General features: G+C 49.3%; 1 protein-coding gene across 3 annotated transcripts in view; it reads left to right on the top strand.

Annotated features, from left to right (window-relative positions):
• AREL1 (apoptosis resistant E3 ubiquitin protein ligase 1) overlaps positions 1–2,861 on the top strand; it is a 41,445-nt gene extending 38,584 nt beyond the window's left edge. For all 3 annotated transcript variants that reach the window (XM_032405580.1, XM_032405578.1, XM_032405577.1), the window contains exons 19-20: positions 20–195; positions 302–2,861. In XM_032405580.1, the coding sequence (XP_032261471.1) occupies positions 20–195; positions 302–404 (279 nt within the window). In that variant the 3' untranslated portion in view covers positions 405–2,861. The remainder of the gene's footprint in view (positions 1–19; positions 196–301) is intronic.
• The last annotated feature ends 22,792 nt before the right edge of the window (positions 2,862–25,653 follow it).

Below are 25,653 nucleotides of genomic sequence, written 5' to 3'. Positions count from 1 at the left end.
CTTGTGCTCTCCCTGCCAGGTCATGAGGTGGTTCTGGACCGTGGTGTCCAGTCTGACCCAGGAGGAGTTGGCTCGGCTGCTACAGTTCACGACGGGCTCCTCTCAGCTACCACCCGGAGGTTTTGCCGCCCTCTGTCCCTCGTTCCAGATTATTGCCGCTCCGACCCACAGCACGCTCCCGACTGCGCACACGTGGTAGGTCGCACGCTGCCCAGGGCACACTCTTGGTGGGGGAGGCTCTTCCAGCCCTCTTCAGGGTTTCTGGCGGTGTGAGTTAATCACTTCTCCCCTTGCCCTTCAGTTTTAACCAGCTGTGCCTCCCCACGTATGACTCATACGAAGAGGTGCACAGGATGCTGCAGCTGGCCATCAGTGAGGGCTGCGAGGGCTTCGGCATGCTCTGACCACTCTCCTGCCACCCCCCGGGCCCCCGTGCTTCCTGGAGCACCTGGGTGCACCTAACACCGTGACAACCACCAATCCTAACGCGTCTCCATCGGCCAGAAGCTGCTGCATGCTCCCCCGTGTCTGGAGGACTGGCTCGCCTATGAGCCGGGTTGCTCCCTCGCTGCCCCCTCCGCCTCTCCCCGACCGGCCACTTCGGCACGGCGTGGAGTCTGAGCTGCTCACTTATGAGAAGAGGACCACGCTGCTGTCACTTCACTTGGTTCTCAGAAGATCTCAGGAGCTGAGGGAGATTACACAAATGGCTCGGCTTCCTTAGCAGGCTGGGGCCCGCCTTGCTCAGCCTCCTGTGCCCATGCCCCCGACAGGTCCCTCTGCGGCCCGCACTACTTGCCCTTCGGCGACGTGAGTCCTTCCTGGGCACAGGGCAATGGCCCCTTCCCACCGGGAGCTGGGAGAAGCGCAGATAGCAAGTGGCCCACATGAGCAGTCCTCATTTTCGTCCCTCTGCACCATGGCGGCCTCAGGTCCACCACTGGTCTACCTCGAAGGGGGACTGATGGCACAAAAGGATCTTTTTTTGTGGTGTCAGAACTGGAAAAGGAGCTTTTTTCCCCGAAGGCATTTCTGGAAATGATCATTAATCCATAAAGAACTCTCTAAGCTTTTTCTTGAGTTTGAGCCAGTGAGAAAAAACAGACCCAAGAATGTGAAAGATAGCTGGGCCATAGCTTCCAGTGCTGAAAATGATTTTCCTTTAGGGCATGTCTAGGCCTCTGGCTGGCCTGGAAGACTACTGATGTTTGTCCCTGAGTTTGTCCTGTACACTGAGGTGTGGCTGGGCCTGGCCGCTTAGCTCCACCTTATGCAGTCTGCTAAGAGCTAGGGATTCTTTAGCTTTCTACGGAAGACAATTTTGTAGCAAGGGTTTGGGGTAGTAAGAATAGCATGCTAAGACTCCCTGACTCTCTCCTTGCTTGGTATTCTCTGGCGGCACTGAGGCAAGGGAAAAGGGATCAGTGGCTGAAGTGCTGAATCACAGGTCTGCGGGGTCCGACAGCAAACACCCAGCAGCCCACTGACCTTCCCTCTCTAAGCTGCCAGCAAGAGCCCCTGAGGAGGGAGGACGATCTAGTAGGTTCACTGTTACATGGTGACTGAAGAGAAACTGCCACTGGCTCTTGGTAAGTCACACCATCCTTTTTCATGACAATTTGAATGCAGCCATTTTCAAGACTCAATATCTCATCAACTTCCCGAATCTCTGTTTTTAAGAAGGCTTTGCTGCAAGCTACCATTCTCAATGGGGCATTGAACCCTGATTACAAGCCATCTTTACTGCCAAAACCAGCAAGTCCACAGAGTCCGGCGATGAGGCGGGGCTTGTGGCCGTGCCTCGGCCTCCTGGAAGCCTGTTTGAGCCCTCCTGTTCCCAGGGACCACGAGGAACGAGCCCTCCTGAGCTGCTCCTGCTGCAGCCTGATGTCACTCCTTTGCGGTTGTCATTTGTCCTTCTTGGCGTGGGTGCTGACCTCACTCGTTTTTGGGTCCAGGATCCAGCATCAGGGCCTCGACACCCCCAGCCAGGGTCCTCCATGCCACACGGTCACTGCTGTCCTCAGGGACCAGGACAAGGTGCTGCTGCTTGCTCCAGCGTTTTCCCATGGGACAAATACAGGCAAGTTTCATCATCACCCTGGAAACATGATGCTGCCCCTCGGGCCTAGAGAGGGGTTTCCAGCTGGGGGCTCAGGGGCTGGTTCTGCTGTCTTTGGCAGCTCTTCTCTTCTGGATTCTGCGTTCTCCCCTCCAGTGGCCCTCTGGAGACCAATGCTGGAGCTCGATTTGATTTTCTTGGCGAGATCTGTCATTTTCAGCTCTGGTCGTAGCACTTTTTGGCGCATCCTGGGTGTTACTACAGCCCGGCTGCGGCAGCTTGCAGCCCTGTGGTGGTCCTCAGCCCCAGGGTCTTGGTTGAACAAAAACCCTTTGGTACTGTTGTGGTTTTCTATTCTTCCAGTGTACTCTGTCTCCTAAGTCTGTTCCAAAGGATCTTTGCCCTGTTTGGCCTTTTCTTTTACCTTTTTTTCTAACCCTGCTGTGCTACCAGCCAGTATGGGGAGAAAGTACAACATGTCAGAGAGGAGGAAGAATACCTGTTACTTCTCGGGCAATTGTGAATTTCACGTTTCTTATTTTGGCCAGTTCTTTGATTTATGCTCCTGTGGCCCAGGTACTTGGGGGGCCATGTAAACGGCTGGCCTTGTAGTGTCTTGGAAGGAGACCAAGCAAGCACCGAGTGAACACCAAGGAGAGCATCAGCATGTTTTCTAGAGACCAAGCGCTGCTGCAGATCCGTCAGGCCAGGCAAAGGGGCCAGACCGCTGCAGCGATAGTGTAAATATTTTGTACAGTAAATAAATCAATATTGAAAAGGACTAAGGAGCAAGTGACTTCTTTAAGTGGCGATTCAGGGCTCAGACTGGAGGCGGGGAAGGAAAAGAAAGATCTAGAAATGTTTTTGCATATCCCCAAGTAAATCCTTCAGAAGCCATGAGCTCAGGGTAGAGTGTACCTGCAGAGCCCTGGCCCGTCCTGGGCTTCTCGCTCTTTCACCCTTCCCTCATTGCTGTCCCTGATGCCAGGTGGGGCCACGGTGCAGGACACCGGCTTGTGCTCAGCTCCTGAAGAAGAAACCAGTTTGGCAAGAGCAGAGGATGTCTGTTCTCGTGAGTCTTTTAAATGTTCATTTAAATGTTTGATATAAGAAACTCGGCATAGAAAATTTGGAAATGAAAAGAGCCCAAGAGAAATCATTCACCTGCCATCCAGAGGTAACCACTGTTCACTGATGTACGTAGACTTCTGGTTTGTGTACAGTCACCTTTATTTCCACACCTCCTCCTCCCAAGCGAGCTAGGCGTGGCAGACAAAATCACTGCTTCTCAAACGTTTGTGGGTGGCAGGCTGTACCAATTCTTTTGCAACCAAAGGTAGAGAGATAAAACCAAGGGGACCTAGAAGGAAAAGTAGCAGGGACCCTGGCTTTGCTGGGAAAGTAATCACGGTGTCATTACACATTGGTTCCCAATCTGGAAAGTCAAAAAAAAAAAAAAAAAAAAAAAAAAATACCCTTTGGAATTGTTTTTAAAATACTGATTTTTGCCCCATCTCCCAGACCTGGTGAATTGGAATCTTAGTTTGAACACCACTGTTTCAGAGTGCATTCACTCTACTCCCACCTCCTCAAGTTCCTCGGTGATATGAGATGTCCTTAGAAAACCCAAATTCAGTCCCTCTAACTTCATATTTTTAGGTTAACGGTCCTACGTCTTTTACACTTGCTGCTGTTGTGGCTTTGAGTGGCCGTGAATATTCATCACTGATTCATTTCAGCCTATCATAAAGTTATTCCTTTTTTTTTTTTAAGATATTTATTTATTTGAGAGCGAGAGCAGGGGGAGGAGCAGAGGGAGAGGGACAGGCAGACTCCCCGCTGAGCAGGGAACCCGATGCGGGACTCAGTCCCAGGACCCTGAGATCATGACCTGAGCCAGAACCAAGAACTGAACACTTTAACCGACTGAGCCATCCAGGTGCCCCCTATCATAAAGTTATTCTTAAGACTCAAGACGGCAGTAGGATTGTTCTCAAATTAACACTGAAAACTAGCGTCAGCCTCGCATGAGCTGTTACTTCTGGCCCACTGCAGAGAGAGCCGTCAGACCTCTGCCCAGCCACACTTCTCTCTCGTAGGAGCACAGTAGAGATTCTCTGGCAGGTGGCTTGAAGCAGGGCCTCTACTTGTGCTTCACATAGACCCTCAAGCATAATAGAACAGCTCTAGGTGTTCTATAATACTTTTACTTAAAAATGAATTTACTTTTTTCTTTTATTTTGCGATGTAACATAGATCAAAAAAAAAAAAAAAGGTCCACAAGCATGTACAATTTAATAAATAATTATAAAGGAAACACACATGTAACCACCACCCAAGTCAAGAAATAAAACGTCACAGCACTGCAGAGCTAGTCTCATCCCACGCCTCCAGAGGTAACTACTATCTTGATTTTTATGGTCATTGTTGTGCCGATTCCCTTTTTAAACAGTCTGTCCTAAAAGTCACAGTGGGGAGGGGAAAAATAAGAGGCCGTGTGATCTTTTGATAAGATACTAACCAAGGTCAATTTCTCTATAGTAATTAACTACACATCACAATTAGTTTAAAGAGAAGTTTGAGATCATTGTGCCATAAGGATCTAGTTTAGATTCTTGATGCTAAATCTGATGAATCATATTCAAAGACAATAAGGTCTCTCTGCAAAGACTTTCCCACAGGTATTCTAAATTGAATACTGCTTTGCTTTTATACCCTGAACATGTTTAGGGGGCTGGTCTAACATGATCGTGATTCTCTTTGGTGCTCAGCGGCAGGTTCTCGAGTATCGTGTAAGTGTGGTATTGAAAATGAGTCCACGCTAAATTGTCTCAAAAGTTGTGAAATGGGCTAATATTTCTGAGTTAGAGGACTGAGTCTGTGCAGCATCTAACAGAATGCCATTCCAAAGTTACCCGAGAGCTTAGTTGTTTTGGATTGGTGTGCACAGGGGGTGGATTTAGAAATCCACAGGGGGTACTGTGATGATTTGGGTTTGTGTGCGATAGAGAGGTGCCGCCTAGAGCTTGCTGTGCCTTGCTGTGAATATTCTCCGCCCCCTACCCCAAGTTCAGTTCACTTGAATTCTCCTATAAGAACATATGGTGGTAGCCAAAGCAGGGACCTGGCTCAGGTGTGGTCTTTACAAGATGGTCCATAAATTCCTGGTAAGAAGATGTGGAGGACACAGTCTCTTTCCAGATGGCAGAGGAATGATAGTTGTAGGTTTTTGATAGGGCATCAGAAGGAACTTTGGTAAAGTTGTCCAGGCTGTCAGTAGAACCCACCAGCTGCAGCAGCTTCTTCAACACAAGGTAGCATGTCGTGGAGCAGGGATCAAACACATCACAGAACCATGATAGCTGTCACCTTACAAGAACATTGTGGGGCTCCCCTTCCAGTTCCCTTTGTTGCCTGCCTTCAGGGAAACGATGGATGGATACTGCATCCAGGATGAAGCCTTTGGGTGTGCTTGCTACCCAATTAACAGACCAACATGGTCTTTGTAATCTTCGGTGACCATGAATGCCTTTCGACCAGGGTCAGCTGGCAAAGCAGGCAACTTTCTGAGTGAGCAAGGTCTTAGGACTTCATCTCTTAGGGATGACTCTAGGAAGAAGTAAGTCTTGGACTAGTCAAGGAGCTAGGTGAGGAGATAACATCATAGTGTGCTTGACCAGGTGGCCCATCCTAACTTGCTTGCTATGTCCCTGACTCCAGAGCCCCCGGGCCTGTAGCCTCCCCTGCAGCAGAAGCATCTGTCACTTGGCCTGTTCTCAAAGAAGCTGTTCTTAGACATGTTTGCACCAAGTGTGCAGAATGGGGCTCTCAAAGGACAAAGAGCCATGAATTGATGAGTCTGAACATTTCTGTTTTATTTTTAACTCCATGGTTCAACTTTGGGCAGGACAGTCTTCTTTCAGTATTTAGTTTCCTGACCTGTGAAATGATGTAATTAACTAAATAAGAAAACTGACTAATAGCTTAGAGCTCTTGGAAGGTTTTCCTATATATAGTATGTGTGTTATCATATTGACCATGGCTTAGGGCCCTGGAAATTTCCATGGCAGGAGGCTGTATGGATCTAGGGGCAGTGGAGGATGTTAGAGTGGATGACTGGTATGGGATAGTGACTTGGCTCTTGTCCCTGCTTGCCATGTTCAGGCAGGCCAGAGAGAATGGGTATTCAAGACATCTAGCCCAAACACCTGTGGAAAGGCCCCAGGTCAGAAGAGACCTCCTCTCCTTCCTTCATATGACCCTCTAAAGGCCAAAGGAGGTCTGTGAGGGGACTGTATTTCAAACTTATTTCATGTGGCATAGGCAACCCAGTGATAAGCAAGCTAATACTCTTGACTTCCCTTAGCTCATCTAATTACTAAATCATGATAGTAGCTGCCATTTTTTTTTTTAGTTCCTCCCTTATGCTATGAGCTTTAATAAATATTATCTTACACTGCAATGACCCTGCAAAGTAGGCCTTGTTTTCTCCGTTCCACACAAGACACAATAGACTCAGGATAAGTAACTGCAGAGGTTCCTTAGCCGGTAAGTGGCAGAGCCATACTTGAACACAGGTCTGTTTCATGTCAAGACCCAAACTCTTCACATTGCTGTTTGGCTCAGGCAAATTAGCCTAGACTAAGGAACAGCCCAGATCCTGGGCCACCAGTGCTCACTGACTCTGCCTTACGTTTGTTTGGTGACACTGTGTGACAGATGAACATTTTACACCTCTGTCTTACACCTGTCAGTCACTTGAGGATTTGGGATTTACAGGAGGGAGAAGGCCCTACTCCAAGAAATATAACTGTTGGGGGGAATGCCTGGCTGGCTCAGTTGATAGAGCATGGGGTTACCCACTTTAAAAAAGAAAGAGAGAAAGAAGAGAGAGAGAGAAAAGAAAGAAAGAAAGGAAGAAAGAAAGAAAGAAAGAGAAAAAGAAGAAAGGAAGGTAACTTTTGATAGTGGCTTTAAAATCTTTTGAATGTAGAAAGTTCCACAAAATACCAACTAATGGCTTGAGTGAAGTGACTTCCAAGTTTAAATGAACCTGCCTAAAGAATACAAGAAATTCTTGAGGATATAACTGAGGGGAAAAACAAAATCCTGAAATTTTAATGTCCCCACTTTGGTAGAAAAACCACAGGTCTCACGCAAATGAAATCATTTAGAACGAGGTCAGACATGCCACACAATACCCTGATGCTTATCTCTGGTAACTAACTGCAGAAAAAAGGCTCATTTAAATAAATCTTTTGTCTTTAAACTTTCCTTACATGAAACACAGCGCCATTTGGTAAAGGCCAAATTCCTGGTGGTTATCTCACTGAGGAAGCAGACATTTTCAAGAATGCCAGTTAAAGGGAGACCTACCCCTCACACAAGACTGATTCTGTTGGAATTATTCAACATAGGATCTTCCCTAGGGTGGGGGTCCTCTACCTCTCTGGGATGAGGTCCCCATTTCTACAACCCCCCACGTCACCTGCATTATGGATTTTGCACATGAAGGAATCTTTCGGAATCTTCCCATCCTCCGCCTACAGACCAGCAATGTTCCCTCTCTCCTCAGAACTCCCACTCAAAGGAATTGCCAGGACATTCCTCTGTTTGCCTATTAACAGAGTCGGGGATATCAGAGTATTTGCAAGCCAGCTAGAGAGCCTTTGATGGCTTTTATGTCCTGTTGAAAACAAAATGTTGTATTATTGTGTAAGAGGAAGATTGTGTGTGTGTCATCATTTTGTGCTAGATCTCATAAGCTCTAGGTCTAATCCTGCTCCAAGTTGTCATTTCATTTCCTGTAAATGTACCTCCCCTGCCACAACCACCACCAAAAAAACCAAACACCAAAATCTGATATTTCTGTTCCATCACTGGGTTTGTGGCCTCCCTTTTCCCTTTTGTTCTTCGCACCTCCGCACGTTAGCAGACTTTTCCCGTGTATCAGGCAGGCATTGTGCTGCAAGCTAGGGACACACGAGACAGAATGTGATCCCTGCCTCTGAGCAGCTCACAGTCCTGTATGGGGAGACAGACATATGAAAAACCAGTTCCCTTTGTTTCCTTCCCCCAAGGCTTGAGCACCCAAACCCGTTGCCACCCATCCCCATAGTTTCTCTCATTCTTGTTTAATTGGGCGGGGGGGGGGGGGGGAACATTTCTGTTTATGCATTTGGAGACTTTCCATAGTACAGGACTAATGGCTGCAAGTGAAATTTGTCTAGCCCCTAACATGTATACAAAGGGAGGGAATTTATTTTCAGAGAAGCAAGAACCTTTGCAAAGATGGATTCCAAACCAGGAGACCCCCACTGTCCCATAAATAGGCCATCATCTGAGCAGGTCCTAGGAAAGGCTGGGAAAGGGAACTCTGCGATCTCAGGACCCACTCTCCCCTTAACCTCGTCTTCCAAACAAAGCAGACCTGAAGTGTTGACTTTGGCAGTGAGAGGACTGGCCAGTAGCCTGCAGCTCAGTGAATGAAATTAAAATCCTGAGTAGGGAGAGAGAGGTACCTCCAACACTAGCGGCCATCAGAAGGGTTCGTACAGAGGTGGCCGAGGAAAGAAAGTAACTCCATTTCCAATGAGTCCAGAGGCATGAAGAGGCAAATCGGTTTCATGAACAGCCATGAAATTGATTGGTTGAGACCATTATGGGTGGAAACACTGAGCTTCACTCCGATTTTCCTTGATGTTAATCACACCCAGGAAATTGAAATCCTTCCTCATCTCTTTGTAGTGTGCTATAGCTGATGCCCTTTCCTCTCTGGGGTTTGGACAAGTCGTAGCGTTGATTCCCCGAAGCTTCTGAGCTGGATCACAGCTGGATGGCCATTGCCTTTAGTAAACCTTCAGTCTTCTTTTCCCGGAGGGATTTCTCCTCTGATACTTTGTTGATGATGATGCAAGCCTATGTCTCCTCAAATACTCAGAGCACCAGGACTAAACTTGGGTATTCTCCTATAGATCTGGCACTTGCCATCCTAGTCAAGGTAGACGTGTCGTTGGATCCTGACAGGCTCCGGAGGTGGGTGGGGAGGTCTGGAGGTGGGTGTGGGTACGGCAGCTGTGCGTGCATCTGCCTGTTTCACAGTGGTTCTGGTTTCAACAGTTCTGACTTTTGATCCCCGAACACCTTGAAAATTGTATTGTTTTGGCGTCCAAACCATGGCTTCCAGACAGCCTCTCATACCCGGAAGCAGCGCTTTAAAACTCTTTTGTCAGGCCATATCTGGAGTTTTGGCTCCAAAAATGCCATTGTGGATTAGCTATACAGGGATGAAAAAAAGCACAACTCCAGTCCTGCTTTTGGGGCACAGGCTGGGCTCAGGGGCTTGGCGTGGTGGGTAAAAGGGGCCAAGATAGTGGTTGGCACAAGGATATGGAGAACTCTGGAAGCGGAGCCAGAGACTCTGAGGACTGAGGCCCAGGAAAGTTTGGCACGAGTAAACCCGGGTATTTAACCAGGAACAGTCCCTCTATTTTTCTCAGCCTTGGCAGCCGGTCAGAGCAACAAGCAGTTCTAGCAAGGTCCACATCCTTCCTATTGTCTCCACCCCAACCTCACTCATCGTCCCAAACATCTGCTTCATATTTGGGCCCTTGCCTTCTCCCTGATTCCTGTACCAAACCGCAGTGGCGAGCGTGAGGGCGAGGGGCCGGTCTGCAGGTGTGGGATGGGGAAGAGGAGGAGGTAGGAGGCTCTGGGAAAAGTCCTTTAAAGGTTTTATTTCAGGTGCTGCAGAAGGATGAAGGATCTGACCTTTTTTTTTTTTTTTTTTTTAATGTACATATATATCACCCAAATCTAACCAGTAAGTTGTTTCACTTTTTGGATAAAGGGAGGGCGGGAATTGGGACCAGCTGGGGACATCTTCGGGCCATCACAGGGCCTGCTTTTCAGAGGTAGCTCAGAGTCACTCCGGAGGGAGCAAAGTGAAGTGATTAATGCCCACAGTGAACAGTCAGGAAGTGCTAATGAGGTAGTAAACCTTCTTCTCCAGCTCGCAGCTGCGTGGAGGCTGAAGCAGAGGCAGGCGAGGCCAGCCGGGGCCTGGAGGTGGCAGGAAAGGAGACAAGCCAGAGCTAGCGGCCACAGCAGCCTCGAACGTGTCACCATGACAAAATCGAACTTTCCCTAGTGCCTGCCCTGAAATGTTAGTCCATTTGATGTTTTTTAAGATTTATTTACTTATTTGAGAGAGAGAGAGAGCACGGGGGAGGGGCAGAAGGAGAGGGAGAGAGAATCTAAGGAGACTCTGTGCTCAGTGCAGACCCAACCAGAGGCTCAGTCTCAAGACCCTGAGAGATCATGACCCGAGCCAAAACCAAGAGTCAGACGCTTAACCCACTGAGCCACCCAGGCGCCCCTGCCAGTCCATTTTAAGTGACAGAAACTCCCCAAGGGAAAATACTGGGGAGCCTTAGGGAGTAATCTCAGAACTCTTAGAATAATGATAGCATCTAATACTGCGCCATGCCCTGCTCAAGGAACTGCCTGTGTTGACTCATTTAATCTTCACATCAATCTACAAGGTAAAGACAAATACTATTTCCACATTACAGATGAGGAAACTGAGGCACAGAGAAGTAACTTGCCCAAGGTTACATGTCCAGTGATGCGTCTAGGTGTCAAGCTGGTCCTGACAATTTATCTCCCATGAGCTTGAAGGAGGTGGAGTTTGAGGACAGGAGAGTCAAATCCAGAGAACGCTGGGAAGAGAGTTGCTAGTGTTCTGCTCATCTTCCGACCCCGAGACAGATTGTGTGGTCCTCTCACTCCTGGGGCCACAGGGAGCCAGTCTGGCAGGCGCTTCTCCATCCTGTCCCACTGTTCTGTGCCTCCTGAGGCTTCTGCTGCCCTCCCAGGGCAGAGCTTACACTTTCCACCCCGCTCTCCGACCCAGATCAGCTGGGGGAGGCGACTTAGAGACTTGCCCAGGGCTCTAGGCCCTGGGTGGGGAAGAAGAGGCGCTGAAGGGCAGGAGCCGGCCAAGGCCCTGTGGGCTGCCAGGAGCACTGTTAAATTTCAAAGCTGCGGGGTGGGAACCAAACCCATCACTTGGCTGCGAAGCTGGGAGCCCCAGTGACATACCTCACCCTGGCAGGCCTCTGTCTTCAGGGAAGCAACCGGATGGGTAGCGACAGGCTGAGGGTTGTTTCCAGCTGCTGCAGTCCGAGCTTCGCCAGAGCCCACTTCATGTCCTCTCTCCGTAGGAGAGAAGAGTGTGCTGGTGAGAGATCACAGGGCCCTCGCCTGACTGGGCCAGAGCCCCACAGACACTGGGTCGCGGGCATGAAATGAACAAGCCCAGGTCATGCCCACCTTTGTGCCTTTGCTTATGGTGGGCACTCCAGGAGGACTGCTGCCCATTTCGGTTCCTCCCACCGCCTTGCCCTTCAGACCCAGCTCAGGTCAGAGCAGGTGAGGATTAAATAAGAGAATTTATGAAAAATGCTTGCACAGTCTGACACACATGAAGCCTAAAAAAAAAAAAGTGGGTATCATATTCTTATTAACGACGGCAAATAAATATGCACAGCTATCTTTGGCTTTGTTGTAGATTTGAATTTGGAAGATCTGGGTTCCAATCCTGACCTTGCCCCTTCTTAGTTGAATACTCTTGGATAAATTGCTTAATGTCTCTTAACTAGAAAATACTGATTCTAACAGCTACATAGCATACCGCACAGAGGGAGTGTGAAGCTCAAAGATAATGGTTGTAAAAGATGTTTTGTAAAATCACAGAACCTCTTACGAATGTTGGCTTTGCCTTTCCCACCTCCTCTGGCTCGCGTGGGGCCCTGGCATTGGCAAAGCTCCTGTCCCCTCCATGCCTGCCCTTTGGGCGATCTGACCCCTGCAACTGGCCTGGCTCTTGTTAAATCCCTTTGCCCCTTTATTCAGCAAAGACAAGCCTGGAATTTTTTTCGGAAGAAACTTTGGTTTAAAAATGAAAGGGGTAAATGAAACCAAGCAAACGCAGAAGGAGAGCAATTGGGCTTACGAATCTGATGTCTCCTGCTGTGAAGTCCAACCTTGAGGAGCAAATCCACTTAGAGCCGTGACCACAAGCATCACCTGCTGTCCCTCCTTGGCTTTGCCTGGTGGACTTGGGGTTGAGGGACCCCAAAGAAAAGGAGAGCCCAGAATAATAGTGAGCCGCCTTCTCTCTCACACACACACAGGATGTGGCTAACACCCACAGGTCTTCAAATATGATGTGTCTGAGCCTCCCAGTGAGTCCAGCCCCCAGAGGCAGGCGTCCTGAGAAGCTAGGAAGGTGTGCACTTGGGGCTCCTCGCTTGCATCAGCCCCTTCCAAGGTCATATATATATTTTTCAAGATCATATATTTTATAATATCTGCCAAAGTAAGATTTTTAAACTGTAGTACTTTTACTGTCTCCGCCATGATTTCTTCTCTGTCACATCCTTCTTGTCAGGTAGGGGGAGGTGGCTGTGGCATCCAGGGGCGTGACTAAGGGAATTTGAGTTGGGAGTGCATTCAGTTGGGTTTACTGTCAGATATTCATTTAGTTACTGTTGGGAAAACATTCAGTTTTCTCACTAATACACTTATGCCACGTAATAGTAGCTGATGTAGTTAGAAGTGGCTTTCTAGAATGTTCCCATTGCCCAGTGTGGGGATTCAGCTGATGCAGTGACAGGTGCAGGGTCTGAAGGTTATCACATCCAGGATGAGAAGTACTCAGGTAGGAGAGGAGAAACAAGGGCTTCAATATACAGATTATGAAGGAGGGTATTTATTTGAAATAATTAAAAAGTCACAAAAAAATTTTAAGCTAGCAAATTTTAAGTCTAGAACAGTAATCCGGACCAGCATCTGGATGTGCCCCTGTCAGCTGCTATGTGTCTCTGCCCTCTGTGGGTCTGCCATCGCCCCTCTGATGGGATGTGGGAAGAGGAACAATAAAGGATTAACTTCAGATTAACCATTTGGGGTTCCCAGAGACAGAGAAAGATGATAATGATTAAATATGAATTTTATGCCATCTTTTGGCACCTTGTGTGAGTCCCTGGAGGGAGGACACAGAGAGTCCCAAAACCAGTGTCTCGGGTTCTTGGGTTGAGGGCTGAGAGCTACAGGCCAGGGACTCTCCTGCCAGCTTCCCATGGCCCTGACCTTTGTGTGTTCAAATACAGGGAGCACAGATCTAATCAGAGTCAGGCGCCTACTGTCACTGATTCCTTAGGAACTTTTGAGAACCGACCTTGACCAGAGAGTAGCTCTGCAGGAAGTGGGGGAGGCGGGACTAGAAAGAGAAGGAGACCAAACAAGGATGTGACATCAAGCAAGAGGCCACAGGGAGACGTGGCTCCATGTGCAGGGAGCTTAGGAGATGGAGCTGTTTATACCCCAACCCCGGAGCTGTCGGTTAGGGGCTGCCCTTGGGGGCCGAGGGCAGAATTTCACAGGCACTTCCCTGACCTCTATGCAGGTGGCCAAAGCAGGTTCTAACAGCCGGAAATAGCCACCGGCAGGTGTCCTGAAGTGGTACAGAGACCAGAAGATTCGTGGGCAGAGTCCCGATAGCACCTGCTGGCTGTATCTGTGCCCCATCTGCTTTAGGGTCACAGGCCGTATTACCTCTAGTTCCCGGGCATCGATTATGTCACTGAATCCTCAGACAGCCCTGGCATCACTCCCAACGTCATGGGTGAAGCTCAGAGACAGGTGCTGTGACCTGCTCCCTCTGCCACGTGCTCTCCCCAGGCCCTCCTTGACCGTCCCCCCTGGTCTCACCACCCTTTGCTTCCTTCACGAGCGGCGACACCCCACGTGGTTGGCTCACCCCGCGCCCGCACTGCCCAGCACAGTGTCAGCACGTAGCAGGTGTTCCGTGCGTAGGTTCCCTCTGGAGTCCACACCTGGTGGTGTGGTGCGGTGGTCACGCCCACTCCGTGCCAGCCCAGTGCTGGGGCCCACGGGGTGCCCCTGGGTGCTGGGAGGAGAAGGCAGCCCCGAGCAGAGTGCCAGGGAGACAGGCCCCAGCTGTTTCCTGACAGCATCCTCTCTCACAGCCGAGGAAGCCTTTGTGAAACTGCCCTCCAAACAATTCCAGGTTCCTGGGAAGGACAGCAGCCTGCTTGGGATGGCTTTCCGCGCGTCCCTCAAGAGCCGCCCCCGAAAGTCGTCGAGCGTTCACCGCCTGTACATGAACTTAAAGTTAATGTGTGAGATCACTAGTGGCCTCGGGAATGTGCCACAGATGGTCCGGAGGCCCTGTCTGAGAGCTCGGAGGGCCGTGGACAGATTCATAAGCGGAAATCAGACCACTGAACGTGGAGCCGATATCAGTCGGATGAAGTATTTAGACTGAACACAAGCCAAAGAGAAAGCACATTTGCCTCCGGAGACTGTCTGAGGCCCCGAGGGGGTTGAAAGGGAAGGGCTGCTCCCAGCTCTCGGGAGAGCCGTGGGGGATACAAAACACAGCGGGTCCGGTCCTGCCTGCCCTTCACCTGGGCCCGTGTCCTCGGGGGAGACAGTGCCGCAGGGTGCTCAGCTGTCCTGCCTCGCCCCCAGGCCTGGAGGCAGACGGAGCCAGCACCCCGAAGGGGACCTCACACTGGAGGGGGGCTGCAGGGAGCTGCTCTTGCGGGCTCTGGAGCTCCAGGCTGGTTGCCACCTGCCCTCCCCCAACCCAGACTAAATAGCCAGCCCTACGGGTAAGTGAGAAATTCTTGGCCTCGGCCTGCCCAGGCCTCTCTGGCTTAAAATCGCCTTCTTTCATGGAGCTGGGGCATCTGCCCTTAGCCTGTTCTTCCTGTCCCTCACCCCAGGGGCTCGAGCTGATTGGCAGATTTATGCAAGCATGGAGGGTAGGGGCACTGGCCTTGGTAAGCAGCCAGGAAGAGGGAGGGAGTGAAAGCCAGAGACAGAGCACAGACATGGAGGCAGAGACCGTCTGAGAGCAAGAGACAGAGTAAGACCAGCAGTGACTGAAGATGGAGACAGGGTGAGAGACACAGAGAGGGTCTGGGAGACAGAGAGAGAGAGAGAGAGAAGCTCATGGAGTGAGAGGAGAGGCAGGAAAACAGGCATATCCTATAGGAATGCAAGACAGAAATGCAAATGGAGAGAGAGAGGACCCACAGCTGAGCAGGCTCTGCTGGGAGCTGAGGCTCCCACTGTTGGGGTTGGTCCCAGTGCAGGGAGAGGGATGAGTTCTCCAAGACGGGCCTTAGACGCCGGAGCAGGGACTTCCCACATCCCACATCTGCTTCCCATCTGCATCCCACTCATGGTGGATTTGCATCCCCAGGCTTTCTCTCCAGACCCACAATCCATTCAAAACAAACCTTGGCTTTTCATTCGTAGCTGCAAATCCGCGCAGACATCTGCAGCTCTTCTGGGTCCTGTGGGGCCCCACAGGCACAAGCCGTGCCAGAGTGGAACCAGGGGTGGGGAGTGGGTGCAGAAGGCAGAGAAGGGGAGCCTCTGGAGGAGAGACGGCAGCCCTTTGGCTCTGCCCCGGAGAGGACTTCGCGTCCTCGCCAAAGGGCTCTCAGGAGGCACCTCAAGTCCACCGGCCCTCCCAGGCCCTTCCCCAGAGGCTGCACCTGGTGTGCTGGCAATATGACCAGCTTGTCCTTCCCACATCTGGGGGAGGGATAAGCCAGAGCAGAGCCCTCAGCCATCAAGACTGGCCATGTCAAAGCAACATGCACAATGTCCTTGACAAATGGCACTTATATAAAAAAAAAAAAGTTTTAAAATGCTAATGAACAATCTCTGTAAAAGGCCCAAGCTCCAGGTTTTAATGTAAACACTGGGACATCAGATGGCATCTGTCTCTCTCCTGCCATTCTGCCATGGTGTCTGCCCCATCTCCTGCCTGTCTCCTTTCCCTGCTCCTCTCTTCCCTGGGCCCAAGCCCCACCCCCTGTAGGGCATTTTGATCCTTCTGCCACTCCATTCCAGTCCTGTTACTGCCTCTCCTTATTAGTCTACTGATTTATTCATTCATTCACTCATTTCACCATCCATTCAATAATTCTTTTATTTAACCACTGATTTCTTCATTCAGTGTTCATAGAGCACCATGCTAGGCTTACAGTTGCTGTGGACTGAATGTTTGTGTCCCCCCTCAAATTCATATGTTGAAGCCCTAATCCCCAGTGTGACGGGGCTTGGAGGTGGAGTTTGAGAGCAAATTAGGTTTAGAGAAGGTCATGAAGGTTGGGGCCCATGATGAGATCAGTGTCCTTATAAGAAAAGGAAGAGACCAGAGCTTGCTCCCACTCTGCCATGTGAGAACACAGCAAACCAAGAAGGCTCTCACCAGACACTGAATCTGCTGGCCCCCTTGATCTTGAACTTTCCAGCCTCTAGACTGTGAGAAGTAAATTTCCGTTGTTTAAGCCACCCAGTCTAGGACATTTTGTTATGGTAGCCTGAGCTAAGACAGCAATCCGTCAAAGAGGCAAATCATACACTGAGCAGAAGCTAACACACCAGGGGTTAGAGGACAGTACAAGGAATGTTAGTGTAGTGGTTGAGACAGTGAATTCCCTAGAATTTGGAGACGGAAATCTTCTCAAAGGAAGTAGCAGTTTGGGTTCTTTCGGTCCACCCTTAGGACATGGCTTCTACTAGGACACGGAGGTGGGAGAGCTCAAACATTTTTGAGCCAGCTGCCCAGGCCTAGGTTTAAGAAAGACCCTGGAGACAAATTAGGTAATGAAAAGGGGGTCTTCTAGGCTGTGAGCTTCAGTGTGACTCCTGAGGTTGCATGGTGGTCTCTCTCTGGCTATCAGAGACTGGGCAGCGTCCCTCAGTCGGGCTGGAGAGGAGGCAGGGTCGCAAAAGGCAAGACTGAGGCCTGGGAATTCAGCCAGACTTGCCTCAGAAAGAGGTGCTTGGGCATAAGGGTTGATGAGGCCATCCCCACCCCGCCTCAGCTCTTAGTTCAGAGGTTCTGACCAATAGGAGCCCTAGCACAAAAATCTCCCTGGTTCTGATTGGGTCGTGTGTCTTTGCCTGAACCAATCACGGTCACTAGGACAGTACAATGTCTTGATTGCTAAGATGTCAATCCCATCATACCACGAGGTGGCTCCCCAGAGGAAAATGAATACTTTTCACCAGGAGAGGGTGAATGGTTTTGGTGGATGGTGAAAACAGCCGTTCCCATCCCCCCCACTACCGTCTTAAAAAGTATTGCACTCTTATAGCGTTAGGCTCTTTTTACTCTAGGAGAACGTAAGCTCCAGGAGAACAGTGACTTCGTCTTTTGTTCACTTTTGGAACCCGCTCACAGCAATGCATGCTACAGTGCTCAATAGATAATTGCAGAATGAATTCAGCAGGCTGTGTTAATTGCTGCAAATGTGAGACCCCCAGCTAATGATTGTTGAATGTTTACGTGTGTCAGAGATCGTTCTAAGCAATTTAAACATTTAAAGTCATTCAGTCATTACACAACATCATGGCAAGTGCTGTTATTATTACCTGTATTTTACCGATGGGGAAACTGAGGCACAGGGCATTTTCACAGTAAGTAGCAGAACTAGCCAGGCATCTGGCTCCAGCAAGTGTGCTCTTAAGCACCACCTCTCGCTGCTTATAGAGGTGAAGTCCCCGCATTGGACTTTCAGGCAGACCAATTACCCGGCCTGCAATCTCCAGAGATATTGTTTCTTCTGCCTTCAGGTTAAAAGTTTCTCCTGCTCTCCTTGACCTTCAAAGGGCAGTGGAAGTGAATGATTCTGTGAGTCGTAGGAGCATCTCCCATTCTTCCTTCCAGCTGAAAATTGAATTAGATAGAGCTCCTAGTTGGAGAGTCACAACTAGGGGCTGAGTTTCTATACACGCACCTTCTTTTTCATTCCACCATTCTGTCATTCGAAAATATTTACTGAACCAAATGAGTCTGAAACATCTTGTGGTGACAGAAAATAAGGAAGTGATTGGAAAAGGACGGGGCATGGCAAAAGGACAAGGCGCCAACTTGTGGGAGCTCCCAGTGGATGGAACAACTTGAAGAACAAAATAAGATAATAATAATACTGAATTATAACCCATAGAATAAAATAGCTATGAGTCTTTCCTGAGTAAAAAAATATATATACATATATATATATATTTTTTTTTTTTAGAAAAATGGGGAAGAACTCTAAAGAAGCAGCAGCTCTTCTTTATAGAAGAATTCCAATTAATAAATACAGAATGAGGGAAATACAAAACCACCGTCAAGCAAGCACAACAGCAATAATTGTTGTAGGCAAAATTCACCAGTGATGGATGCTAAAATTAGTTGAGAAGAAGTTTCTAAGGAGAATCACAATATTTGCAGAGTCTCAAAAAAAAAAAAATTTCCCTCTTCCACCCTGCCCCAAATACTTACTAATTGCAAATGGAAGGATAGTAGTAATTTTACAGTAGAGAAACAGTGGCAAAGCCCAGAAAACATGAGCTTAACAAAGAGACCAAGTTTAACATCACTAGGAATAAGACGTGTCCACAGGAGATAAGGGTACAGCATCACTTCTGTGGTGTTCATGCCAAAAATGCCTAACTTCAATCTAATCACAAGAAAACTTCAGACATACTCAAGTTGACAGACTAAAACATAACTGAGGAGTACTCATTAGAAGAGTACTCATTAGCAAGAAAGGGACAGAATGAACCGTCATGGATCAAAAGAGACTAAGGAGACTCCACAACTAAATGCCACAAGGGGTCCCAGGATAGAAAAAAGACATTAGGAGAGAAATGATGAAATGTGAAAAGGAACTCTGGTTTAGTTCATTTACCCATGTTGAGTTGGTAATTGCACTTTGGTGCTCTGAGCTGTTAACGTGAGAGGAAGCTGGGAAAGGGTATATGGGACCCTGGTACTCTTTTTGTGACTTTTCTATGTCTAAAATTATTTCAAAATAAGAAGTTAAAACATATATTTATTGAGTACCTACTTACTACCAAGCAGCTGGGATACAAAAGCTTACTTGTACAAAGATAACTTTGCCATAGATAACTCTTGCTTCCAAGTAGTAGTGTTTTTCAAACCGTAATGTGGCATTCAAAATGACTGGGGATCTTGTAATGCCCCCTTAGTCACGGTTTCGCTTTCTGTGGTTTCGGTTACCCAAGGTCAACCACGATCAGGTCCAGGAGCAGATGAGCCTCCTTTGTCCATATCATCAGATGGTTACTAGCAGCCTAACGCCGTATCGAATGCCTGCATCATTCCCCTCACTTCATCTCATCACCAAGGCATTTTATCCTCTCCCCTCATCACACAAAGAAGCGCGAGTACAGGACAATAAGATATTTTGAGAGAGAGACCACATTCACATAACTTTTATTACAGTCTATTGTTCTGTTTTATTATTAGTTACTGTTGTTCATCCTTACTGTGCCTAATTTGTAAGTTACACTCTATCAGAGGTATGTATGTATAGGGAAAAACTTGTATATATAGCGCTCCATACTATCTGCAGTTTTAGGTATCCACTGGGACTCTTGGGATGTCTCCCTCGCAGATAAGCGGGGTACTACTGTATCCAGCATTCTGTGATGAGAGTCAACATTTTTTTTTTTAATTTTTAATTTATTTGTCGGAGAGAGAGAGGGCACGAGAGAAAGCGAGCACAAGCAGGGGGAGCGGCAGAGGGAGAAGGAGAAGCCGGCTCCCCGCAAAGGAGGGAGCCCGATGCGGGGCTCGATCCCAGGACCCTGGAATCATGACCTGATCCGAAGGCAGACATTTAACGACTGAGCCACCCAGGCGCCCTGAGAGTCAACATTTCTAACAAGCTCCTAAGTGGTGCTGCTGCTGGTCTATGGGCCACACTTGGAGTGCCAGCGACTTGAAGTGTAATAGGAGAACAAAACAGGCACACCCAGGGCCACAACCGAAGTCGGCAAGGGCACTGTGCGTGCAGTGAGGGCTACACACACGGGTGATGGGAGCCGGGGGCTTCTCACACAGGTGCTTGCTCCGAGAAGAATCCTCCAGGCTCTTCACTTCTCTGGCCTCAGCCTGCTTCTCAGAAGGGTTGGCCATTTCTTTCCAGGCTGCCTTTGGCTGCAGGCTTGCTGGGCCAGGCCAGGCTGGAGCTAAGTGAAATTCCATCAGTGCATGTGAGAGCCAGGACTGAGTCTGGGGTTGCACACATGTCCCCGGCCAGACCTCCGAGGGCCAGCAGTGGCCCTTTTCTCCCTGGAGCTAGCCTTCTGACCAGCTCCGAGGCAAGGAAGTATTTGTGTGCCCCGTTGGATGAAATCCCCACCCTCACCCCAGCCCCAACATTTTTATGGCTAAAGTGAAACTCAAGCTCCTCCCTAAGATTTCTGTGAACTTGTACGGATTTGCGGGCCCGTGTCCACACTCGCTGGGGCAACCCTACCACAGTCAGAGCAAAGCAAAACATCCTCCTCAAAGCAAACCTTGTGGTCCATGTGGAGATGACAGGGGGTCCATCTGACTCTGGCCAACCCTATGCCCAGGGCCTCCCAGGACAGCTACTGCCATTCTCTCTCTCTCCATTCTGATGCCAGAGACCCCATAGGTTCCTGGTCAAGCTCTGAGTCCTTTGTTGGACAGCCAAATGACACTGCCTTAGAGGGGTAGCAATTCCTCGTGTTCCAAGGATGGGGGGCCTCCTGATGCCCCACTTGTGGGTCCCCTGAGACTTCAGGGGTCATCTTCCAGCCCAAAACTTACCTCTTTTTTGCTTTACCCATCTTGTCCTTCCTTCAAGTCAGGCCCACCCCCCTCCAGGATGCTTTCCCTCCCTACCCCAGCACACAACAATATTTTCCTTCTTTGACCCCTGCCCCATAATCTTCTTGTCAGACTCATCATCAGAGGCCGTGCAGTATGGAGGTTAGCCGTGCACGTTCTGGACGTAGCTATCTAGGTTCCAACCCAAGACGTGCCATTGGGGATTTGTGTGACCTTGGGCTAGTTATTGAATATTTCCAGGCCTAAGTTTCATTGTCTGCAAGAGGTAAGTAATAAAAATAATTTCTACCTTTCTTTTTTTTTTTAAGATTTTATTTATTTATTTATTTGAGAGAGAGAGAGAGAGAGAGAGAGAACACAGAGGCAGAGGGAGAAGCAGACTCCCCGCTGAGCAGAGAGCCCAAAGCAGGACTCAATCCCAGGACCCTGAGATCATGACCTGAGCTGAAGCAGACACTTAACCGACTGAGCCACCCTAGAGAGTAGGTGCCCCTACTCTCTACCTTTCTGAGTTGTTATGAAGATGAAAAGAGACCATGGAGACAAGCAAGCTACATAGTCTAAAACCTGGCATGTGGCACTGCTCAGTAAATACTACTTATCAATAACCGTTGGTATCAACTATGCAATTAGTAATCAATTTCATATTATCTTATTACCAAGGGAGTCAGGGCTACCTTGCTGATGTGGTCCCAGAAAGAGGTCTCTCAGTGGTAGTCATTGTAACAACAACATGCCGAGTACTGGTCATGTGCCCGGCCCTGGGTTAAGGGCTCACTCACATTAGCTCTGTGCTTCAGGAACCTTCTGCCCAATGATTAACCAATGAAATATCATGGAAATTATATCATGTCATGAGGGTAATGCGAAATGAAGGACAAGTGCAAATTCAAGGGTTTTGATTTATTGGTTTGTTTTGTTTTGTTTTGTTTTGGTCTGCTTAAGTGGGAGAAGACAGAGAACTGGAAGGTACAGATCCACCAAGGCTTTTCCCCGCTTCGTCCAGGAGGAACATTCGTTCCCGTGCAATAGCTGAACATTTATCAGCTGGAGCAGTGAGGCCAAGCTGAAGCCCTTCAGTTTAGGACCAGGTGGCTCAGGCCGGCGGCTGGGAGAGTTACACCCACCACGCCCATCTCTTTTATTTAGGTGGTTAAGAGTGAAGGTTGATTTGACCCCCTGTTCCATTCCTTACAAACTGTGTGACCTGGATAATTGCTTAACCTCTCCGAGCATCTGCTTCCTTATTTGGGAAATGAGGATATAATATTTGTCTCAGTGGGTACCCTCGAGGATTAAACAAAATAACATATATCAAGAGCGTAGCATAGTGTCTGATACTTGGCACAACCACTAGCTCTTATTACTTTCCTTATCTTAGGACGTGAAAACTGCTTTATAAATTCATCTCTTCCCAGATTCTTGGCTTTTTATATTTTCATTTTGTTCTATTTTCTTCTAAGTTTTCTAGATAAGCTCCTTTTGAAAAAATCTGACCATGCCTTACCTAAACTTGGAAAATAAGTATGACCATCCCTAGACAGGGAGTGACAGCTACCCTTTGAGTCCAGCCTCCATAGTGGCAGCTGGAAATCAAGGGAAACTGGGGTGGCGTAGGTGGTGAAGGGAACCTGAGAAGTGGGCTACGTGGGATGGTGGAGGACAGTTCATATTTTTTCCCCTTCTCACATGGGAGGTATTAACCTATAGTCTTGCCTCCCCAGTGAATATAAGCCCCTTTGTTGAGGTACTTAATTACTCTGTGCCTCAGTTTCTCTATCTCTGCAATAGAAATCATAATGGTATCAATTGCGTAGGGTTGTTATGTGAATTAAATGAGATAATACACTTTAGGGCTGAGCACAAAGCCAATAGTGTGTGTACAACACGTAGTAGCTTTTTCTATTTTATGGTGTCCATGATGCTTAGCATTGCTGGACGCACGGCGAAGTCTCTGGGTCCTGGATTCCACTCCCAGGAGACGGTGCTCTCTGTCCAGACTCCCTGCAAGCTGCCCTAAGTTTGGCCCCACCTTGTTGATCCACCCAGGGGGTGCTGTTGAAAGTAGCTGATGCTGTCCGTCTGGGGACTCTGAATTTTTCTGGACCTTGTGTCAGCCGTGTAAGGAGGACCAGGTTACAGCCATCCTTAATGAGGAAAACAGGAGCTACGTGGCTGCCAAAGGGCAACGGAGCGGAGAACACCAGCCCTTCCTCTGGAGGAGACACTGTCTGCCCAGGCTCTTGGCTGACACGTGTTGTGAGACCCGACTTCCCTCTTCCCCATTTTCTTTATCATAGAGAATAAGAGAACCCACGATCCAGACCAGCCTCTAGCTTGGAAATGAGGTGTGAAACTTTTGGAAGCTCCCCAACTGATCGAGGACCCCCATCTTGAAAATTCGAATGTCCTCCAGTCCTTCCCCCATTTGCCCCCTCCTCTCTGTCTGTCATGCATGTTAGCAGTATCGGTAGCTCACTGAACAAGAGCTAACGAAGATCTTTACTTGCATTTTCTCATTCGGGCGTTTCTACAGGCCTACTGTAGGTTTTATTCGTCCCATTTTTACAGAAGGGGAAGTGGGGTCTCAGGGAAGTTGCCATCTTTTGCTGAACATCACACAGTTACAATGGGAAGCAGCTAGGACTTGAATTCAGGCCCTCTGACACCTGTTCTCTTGTTCCTCTATACTTGCCTTCCTGGGGGAGGAGGGCAGCATGGCAGGTGCCGATGCTCACAAGCAGCGTGTCCAGATAAGGGGCAGAGGGCGAAGCGGGATGGAAGGAGGCTACTGTGGCACAATTTAGCCTCAGGCCAGCCTTGGCTGATGAGACCACCTTCTGGACCCCAAGGGACTTCTTTCTCAAGGCTACTCCTGATCTGGCCCAGCGGGGACTGCCTCTGCCTCTTCCTTCATCCTTAGAACCTTTCCACCAGCCCGACCTTATGGTCTTTGTCCCCTTGCAGGGCTGCAAAGAGGTCTGTAATGCCTATCCTGCCTGGCCCTTGCTGGGGGGGTCTTGGTCCAGCTGCTGTCTTCAGGCTTCTGCCCAGGAGCTGCAGATGAGTCAGTGAGGGTCTCAAGAGAGCGAGACCCCGGGGTTTAGTTAGATGAGGACCAGCTGGGTTGGGGCAGGAAAATCCCAGTCTCGGCTCAGACTCCTGCCAGGCACCCCCCTTTCCTATCACCAACTTCATATTTCTGCTTTCTGGGCTAAAGATGGTGATATGTTTCAGGCTCCTCCTCCCCTGCCCCCTGCCCCTGGTAGCTCTGCTTTGAGAGTGGGCTGACTGCTCTCCTTTCCAGACTGACTTCTCGGTAGCTGCCCTTTTAGCTGGGGGCAGTCACTGTAGATGTCAGGAGGCGCCTCCATTCCCCAGGGCTTGGGAAAATACCCCACACTTGACCTTGACCCCCGGGTGGAGAGGAATGTTGAGGCCGGAGCTCGAGTGGGATCTGCTATCCTGGCAGGCAGCCTTCATGTGCCTCTTGATGAGCGATGGGGAGGGGCTCCGGGTGTCCGGGGCTCTCTCAGCATAGGGGGGAGACAGGGCCCCAGGACAGGCAAGGGGCAAAATCCCATCCTCAGGGCCTGTCCTCCATGTCAAACCCTGGGCTGGCCCTTGAGACCACCCCCTCTTTCTTGCAACATTAAGTTGTGCAGTGTTCTCAGAGTTTGTCCCCAGATCTTATCCAGCCAGTCTCTCCCCAGGGAGGCTGGGTGAGGTGCCCAGAGTTGACAGAGAGGGCACTGGGGGTGGATGACTGCCAAGTCTCACTCTTCTCATCTGCAAATGGCAACGAGGGCCAGGTTAGTAGTTGCCAAGCTGTGTTCTGATAAACCCTGTGGTTCCCCCAAGAAGCCTCATTGGCCACAAGGCAAAGGGATGCATGTGTGTGTGTTTGGCAGGGAGTAAGACGTCGGCCCCTTCTCAGCTAGAGCAGCCCCTCAGTTCCCTGCTTTCGTCCTTGAGCTGCCCACGAGGCCCTGGCATTCCCGTCCCTGCATCTCTTTGCCTTCTTGCTCCCCTTCCCGGCTTGCCCCACTTCACCACGGTGACCATCGGCAATTTCCTCCCACAGTAAGTGCTTTCCTACCTCGGGGATTTTTCTCATAGTATCTCCTGCCTCGACCCCTCTTCTCCCCATGTCTTTGCTTCTTTCCTATGTTCCTGCCAGATCTCAGCTCACATGTCACTTCTTTGGGGATGCCTTCCCCAACACGGGCCCCCAAGTCCGTATTAGGCCACCTGGCTGCATGCAACTCTTAACACCGCTCTACTGCAATTGACTCATTATCACTCCATTGACCTCATTATTTGTTCAATGTCTGCCTCCCCTGCTAGACGGCAAGCTCGCTGGGGCAGGAAATCATGTCCCTATCCCCACGGCTGAATCCTCCTGCACAGCTCCTGGCATTCAGCAGGTATCCAATACATATTGGTTGAATGCTGAAATACTGCACAAAGATTTTTGCGAATTTTTTTAGAAAGTTTGAAAACCACTGGCCTCGAGGCCTCCTCGGGCCCATTCAGTTCTGGACTCACATCTTTAAAACGTGGATGCAGTTGCTTTCACCACCAAAACATTTCTGGCTATCCCATTAAAACCTTACCTGGACTTCTCCTAACTTCCGGGGTGCTCAGAAGGGAGCGGTGTGGACAGGAATGGGAAGAAAAATAAAGGAATCCTAAGAAAGGTAGGGTAACAGCTCCTCCTTCACCACTGGAGAAGTGGGGGGTGTGGGGGGGAGGTGGGGAGGACAGCCAGATGATGGACGAAGACGGCAGGGCCCAGTATTGACTCCCAGGGGTTTTGCTTGTCCCAGGACACACCTGACCCACATCCATCAAGCTGCCTGGCAGG

The sequence above is a fragment of the Phoca vitulina genome, unplaced genomic scaffold, assembly GCF_004348235.1.
Source record: "Phoca vitulina isolate PV1807 unplaced genomic scaffold, GSC_HSeal_1.0 scaffold7, whole genome shotgun sequence".
NCBI classification, from domain to species: Eukaryota; Metazoa; Chordata; class Mammalia; order Carnivora; family Phocidae; genus Phoca; species Phoca vitulina.
Note: the sequence above shows the minus strand (reverse complement) of the source record. Positions and strands in the feature narration are given on the sequence as shown.